Genomic DNA, 6,955 nt, shown 5'->3' on the forward strand with positions numbered 1-6,955 from the left:
CCACCCGCGCTATCAGTATACACCGGCGAAGGATAGGATAGGTGAGGATGAAGTAGGTCAGTTAGTCCATCGTGACGAATTCAACAAGAATTGTTCACGATAGTTTCCAGAGATGGTTTTTATTAATTTCGACAACTATTGTACAGGCTTTTATTTTTCGTTTACTGTTATAAATAATAATAATATATTGTATCACAAAGGAAAAAAATATAATATAATATATATATATATATATATATATATATATATATATATATATATATATATATATATGTGTTAAAAATTAGCACGCCGACATAGAGGCAGAATGTACACGGGAAATATAAACCTCTATCTACTAAAATTACCTGCATTCTAGCAAAATAAATTCATTTCATTTCACTAACTATAGATAGATCCCACAGTTACTTAACATACTGAGCATTGAATTGCTCCTGTGTCGCTTCTCCTCGCTCTACACTCAACCGTCTAGTAACACCTGGTATAAACATTTTGTCATACCTGATCATTTATAACAAACAACATTGTTTCTTGCTTTTACAAATTATTGGGGGTCGATTCTGAGGCGCCGTTTTTCTGAACTTATCTCTTAATTTAGGGTAGGTAATACATAGCAATATCTATTGTTTTTTATTCTACTTAGAATGGCAAACAAGCTGACGGCCCGCCTGATGGAAAGTGGTAACCGTCGCCTGTAGACATGAGCAGTACCATGGACATAACAGAGTATTATACTGTTTCGCCCATGATACCCCTCATGCGTTGCCATTCCTGAGGATTTAGATGTTATTCCTCTATACCTAGTAAATTCACGCCATATCCCACCCGTCAAACCAAAACACAGCTATGCAAACACAACTGCTTCACAATAAATGCTTCAAAATATTATGTTATGTCCATGGTACTGCTCATGTCTATAGGGGACGGTTACCACTTTCCATCAGGTGGGCCGGCAGCTTGTTTGCCATTCTAGATCGTATAAAAAAAAATACATTTATAAATAAATAACATTAACTTAACTTACTTTTTTTTGTATGTTAGCCAGTATATGAATCATTCTGCAACGATATAAATACTGGCAGTCTATATGGTCCGCAAATATCCTTAGGATAGCGCTAGAGCTGTCCCGGACACTACGCATCAGAGATGTGCACCGCTTTCGCATAGTAGCGTAGAAACAATCAACACGCACCTCGGCGAACATTCCCGACGCACTACAAAACCGGGACAGCCCTAACAGTACCCTAAACGCTCTATTACACTGTAGTAGAAGGGTACAAGTGAATGATAATAGGTGAGGATGAATACAGATCAATAGGTACATCGTGACAAATTCACCAGAAATTAATCATCATATTTTCTAGTGGGAACCCCTTTTTTTTTTATATATTTTCTTTATTATAGATTACAAAGATCCATTTTTATTAGTAACAATTGACTTAAACTATGTTAGTAGAAAAAAAAACAAATACAAAATTCATTTTATGGCCCCTATAATAATTTTGATCCACAATGAGAGGATCGGGCTATCGTATTTATTACACAATGCCCACAGAATGCTGTTACTGCTGCCACGCAGTCGGTGTAAAAGAGATGCGATCCGTTTGCGTTTGATGGCATAGAAGTCATCTGTCCATGCCGCTGCAAACATTGTGGATGCATTACAAAAACGTGGCAACCGTAACAACACCTGAAAACATTATTGTATTGAACTTTTAGTTAAACAATTTGTAATAAATAATTACACAGCACCATTTAATTAACTCGATTGAGGCATTTTTCATTGAAATTACTGTACAATTAACGCCTCGGGATGCCGAGTGTTGGTTCATTTAATACCTTCCTATTACGATTCTTGAATGTAACTTAAATAGAATATTTCATTAGACGATGGAAGGTTATTAATATTTAATATTTAATTTATCAACTTACACGTGCAATGCTTATATTGCAGTCAACTTTTAACCAGTCAAAAGTACTATTGACTAGCGAAATGAACAGGGTGCAATCTCTTAAAAAAGTGATTTTGGGAAGTACCTTATTTTGAATTGGTAAAAGCTGACCAATAAGATACTGCCCCTTCCTTACCCGTTGGTGTCGTAAGAGGTGAGTAAGAGAACTTAAAGATCGACGGATGGGCAGCAGCGTTTCTCTTAAAATATTACCAAAACTGCGGTTGCTGATCTGCCTGCCAAGCATGGCAACTACTGGCAACCCCTCCCCCCGCCGCCAATAAGGAGTGGCCTGTATTCAGCAACAGATGATAGTGATGATTAAAATACTATTTATGTTCATGTTTTTTTTTATACAACTTAGAATGACAAACAAACTGACGGCCCACCTGATGGAAAGTGGTAACCGTCGCCTATAGACACGAGCAGTACTATGGACATAACAGAGTATACTGTTTCGCCCATGATACCACCCATGCGTTGCAATTCCTAAGGACTCAGGTGTTATTCGTCCGTACCCAGTAAATTCACGCCATACCCCACCCTTCAAACCGAAACACAGCCATGCGAACACAACTGCTTTACGATTGAAACACGAATGGGACAGAGGTACTCAAGCAAACGACTTTTGTACAAAGTCTCCCTCTGGTATTTATTCTAATATATTATATTAGAAAACATTGTTTGCTTAATAAGAATTACTTAATTTTAATTAAGGAGATAAGCATATAAGCTCATTACATAAGATCAAAGTTAAGCGAATGTATGTAATTATTTACAATGGACAAAATTTCCCGGTTAATATTTGCAATTGGCAGTTTATGACCACAGTCGTGATTAGTGATAAGAGAACAATCAAACCGCTAAATTGATTGAAACATAATCAATAAATTCGTGCTAAAAGCGAAAATTATTTGATATAAAAAGAAATTTTATGGAAATAATTGAAAAGGTCAATGAACCAGAAAATTGAATTGGCGTTTGTTTAAAATAAATTTGGGCGTTACGTAAAAGAATTGATTTATTATTATTCATAAATAAAGGCGATTAAAAGTTAATTGTAAGATTAAAAACACTCATTTGCATGCATTTGTTTTTTATTTTTTACTTAATATATTCTTCATCTTTATGAGAAATAAAAAAAAAAATAAAATAAATACACTATCAGGACATAATGTGATGAAAAAATTTTGCAGGTACGTAATATTATATGTTTAAACAACACAAAGGTTTTAAAATTAACGAATAAAAAAAAAATTGTTTAATTTGGGATATGTTACTGCAGGAAACAGTATTTTATAATATTTCGCCTCTGATAATAAAATATAATTGCAGAGAATTTGATCAAAATTCATTCAATTAGTTCATTTTATTGCTGTTAAATAAAATAAAAATTGCGTGGGCCCTGGTAACCTGATTAAAGATTTTATTATTATTGTTATGAAATTAATAATGGCTGAAATAATGATAATAATGATAATGTTCGTGAATTCGCGAGCGAATTTTGTTCTAATAATTTTTTTTCGTAATAAATGGAGGCAAAGAAACCTGAAGAATTCTTTAGAATTATTTTGGATACAACAAAACTATTAAAAACTTTTGATTTACAAATGTTTACAATGTCAACATTTAGATGAAATACGTGTATCATAATAAAGAAATCTACGCCATTTTAGCTATTAACATAAAGAGTACTGTACCATAAAATATTATTACGCATTACGGAGTACCTAGAGCGAAATGAAATAAAAAAAAAATATTACTTACAATAAATAATATCTTTATTTATTAAACAAACAACTTTAATAAATCACTGGAATCAGCACGCTATCTTTTTTTGGCTGATAACCCTCTAGACAGATTTCTACCATATTTTTCACTCGAAACTTAAAGCTTCATTCAGTCTTTGACACATTTTCAATCTTCATTCTTCACTCTTCAACTTCTCCGTCTACGAGCAAATAATCCAATCCATTGCCTTCCCCGCCCTTTGTCACTTCGTTCTCTTTCACTGTTTTTGTTGTTGTTTTTAATTCCTTCTTCCTTATCTTCCCAATGTGGGTCGTTGTGTCTTCTTGTTGCCAAATCGGCGACTCGGTTGATAGTTTGGCCGGATCCACCTTTTCTAGCAACGTTTCCTTCTTCTTGTTAGTTTTATTTTTTACCAACTCCGCTTCATATTTTTCGGTTGAAACTTCTTCTATTATGTCCACCGGGTTTTCTGTTTTCTCTACTGGTAACCTAACTTCAATAGGTACTTGTCTTTCGGGCGGTGGTGGAGGCAATTTATGTTTCGGTGCCCAAATACTCAGGATGCCGTTTTCATTCAAAACCGCTTTGACCTCTTCAGGTTTACATTCCAAAGGTAAATCGAATCGTTGGAACATACGATTCTTTATGAATATCTGTCCTTCATCATCGCTTACTTTATGATTCCCTTTCACCACAATGTTATGTTTGTTTACCGTCACGTTTAACTCGTCCGGTTTGAATCTCTTGACGTTCAGGTTTATTTCAAACTTTTTATCGTTCGATATTATTCTTGAGCCTTCGAAGTTCACTTCAGAATCAATCGCGGCTGCTGTTCTAACAATCTGACTCCACGGCCACAAATAGTGATGGGAAAGTGCGTGACTGATGTAACGGTCCAGTTCCTCAAGCGAGTCTCTGAACCTGTGTCTCCTTAGTTCATTACTGGACGCAACACTGATAACTCCAAATATGAGCACGACGTATTTGATCATGTCGTTTGTTTTGATTTCCTTATCGGTAGCGCGCTTTCGAAATATCTTATGCCGGTTGCGGAGTTGTTTCGAATGCTTATATAGGCTTGGTTGGTGTGGGGCGATTGTTCGAGAATATACGGCGTGTGCTTCATTAATGTGAGGAGTGCACCGGTACCGGCCAGGCGCGCGCAACTGTCGGCACGAGAAAGTATGGTGGCTCGTAGTTTGTTATGTAAATGTGATTCATGCTTGATTCACACGTTAAGTGGGTGTTTGTTTACCTTCAAACATAAGCAACCTGTTATATGTTAATTTACGTTGTTGTTGCAATATTTTATGTAGAATAAAAAAGTGTACTGTTTTCCTTTGAAATATTAATGTTTATCTAGTCTTATTATAAAATGGCCAGAATTAGTTATTTTATTCACGGCTATTTTATGATTACTTTCAAAGCTTTATAAGCGTACTAATTAAAATTTTCCAAATTGAAAAAAAAAATATAATGTATTTTTTTGTTAAAGAAATTATTTTGTTATATTGTAATGATAATTTTGGTATATTATGATAATAATGTATGATATTTATCATCGTATCACAGTTTTTTTTCATTATTAGCCATTAAATAATCTACAATTGCAGAAGACAAACAAAAATTGCGTAACATGTATAAATAAATAAATACGTAATCCATATGCTTCTTTTGAAGTTCTTTTTTATACAACTAAGATGGCAAACAAGCATACAGTCCGTCTGATGGTAAACGGTCATTGTAGTCTATGTACTCCTGCAACACCAGGGCTGTCACGTGTTTTTGTTGCCGGCTTTAAAATAGGGAGATTTTGTACAAAAGTCGATTACTTGGGTACCTCTGTCCCATTCATGTTTCAGCCGTGAAGCAGTTGTGTTTGCATAGCTGTGTTTCGGTTTGAAAGGTGTGACATGACGTGAATTTACTGGGTACAGAGGAATAACACCTGATTCCTCAGGAATGGCAACGCATGGGGGGTATCATGGGCAAAACAGTATACTCTGTTATGTCCATGGTACTGCTCATGTATATATTGCCATTCTAAGTTGTATAAAAAAAAAGTTTTCTTTTAAAATACAGGAACAAACGAGCATGTGGCTCGCCTTTTGATAAGTGCCGCCGCATATAAATAATAATAAAATAGTCAAAGATTATTTTGTCATAAATTTATTTGAATTAAAAATGCACCACTAGCTGTCGACTCCTGCGCCCCTGTTTAAATTCGCAGACATACGTGAGTCCCGTTGATGTACGTTACGTGTGACACTGTGTGCGTGTACAGTTAGCAGAAAATGACTCTCATTTGTGGGTCACAGTTATAACTTTTGCTTTTATTTGTTTTTAATAATAATAGAATGATAATTCAATTTTTATGTATTAATAATTTAAGTTTTTTGTTTATGCTACTTAGAATGGCAAACAAGCTGATGGTCCACCTGGTGGAAAGTGGTAACCGTCGTCTATAGACATGAGCAGTACCATGGACATAACAGAGTGTACTGTTTCGCCCATGATACCCCCCATGTGTTGCCATTCCTGAGGACTCAGGTGTTATTCCTCTGTACCCAGTAAATTCACGCATTTAAGAGGATAAATGAAAGTAATATGTAGACGATATTGGTGGTATAGCGGTTTACTATACTGCCTCGTCTTACAGTACTGACGGGTTCGATGTCCGCAAAATAGAAGTATTTGTATTCATAAGCAATTTTAATTCTGTCGTGTCATGAGATGTGTGTGTCATGGCAAAATGTTTGTTTTGGTTAAAATGTAATTGAAGTTTTGAAGTCGTATCTTATAATTCAATTTACACGAGTTTTCAATTGGTTTTTTAAAAAACAATTCATTAATTGTTATTCGGAAATGTTTTGCCCTCCTTTAGTCTCCTCTTATGACGCTCACGTGAAAGTAAGGGATGGCCTATTTTATGCCGGGACCACACGGGGGGAAAATATTTAGTCATTGTCTAATACTCGCTGTAAATACTTTGTTTAGTTGGTCGTTAGATGGCGCTGTATAATATGTAATCTATTAGTATTTACTATCTATTTATAAGTCAAAGCGAGATAATCAGACACATGCCAAATAATTGTTTGTGATGAACTAATTCTGTGTCATAATTAGAATGAGATTCAATCGGTATGCGGTGATAAGGTATCAGCGGATTGGGGACGTGATGTAATATTTTGTTTCCGTTCCTTAATCTTCCTTAATGGATATTACTGTCTGATAAAATAAAAGAAAGCTTA

At 35.0% G+C, this 6,955-nt stretch overlaps 1 protein-coding gene across 1 annotated transcript; it reads right to left on the minus strand.

Annotated features, from left to right (window-relative positions):
- Positions 1–3,711: 3,711 nt before the first annotated feature.
- LOC113514600 (alpha-crystallin B chain-like) lies at positions 3,712–4,841 on the minus strand. Its single transcript, XM_026898697.3, has one exon. It carries the CDS (start codon positions 4,694–4,696, stop codon positions 3,884–3,886), a length of 813 nt encoding a protein of 270 aa, XP_026754498.2. The 5' UTR covers positions 4,697–4,841; the 3' UTR covers positions 3,712–3,883.
- Between the last annotated feature and the right edge of the window lie 2,114 nt (positions 4,842–6,955).

The sequence above is a fragment of the Galleria mellonella genome, unplaced genomic scaffold (assembly GCF_026898425.1).
Source record: "Galleria mellonella isolate WM207_F2 unplaced genomic scaffold, CSIRO_AGI_GalMel_v1 utg200, whole genome shotgun sequence".
NCBI lineage: Eukaryota > Metazoa > Arthropoda > Insecta > Lepidoptera > Pyralidae > Galleria > Galleria mellonella.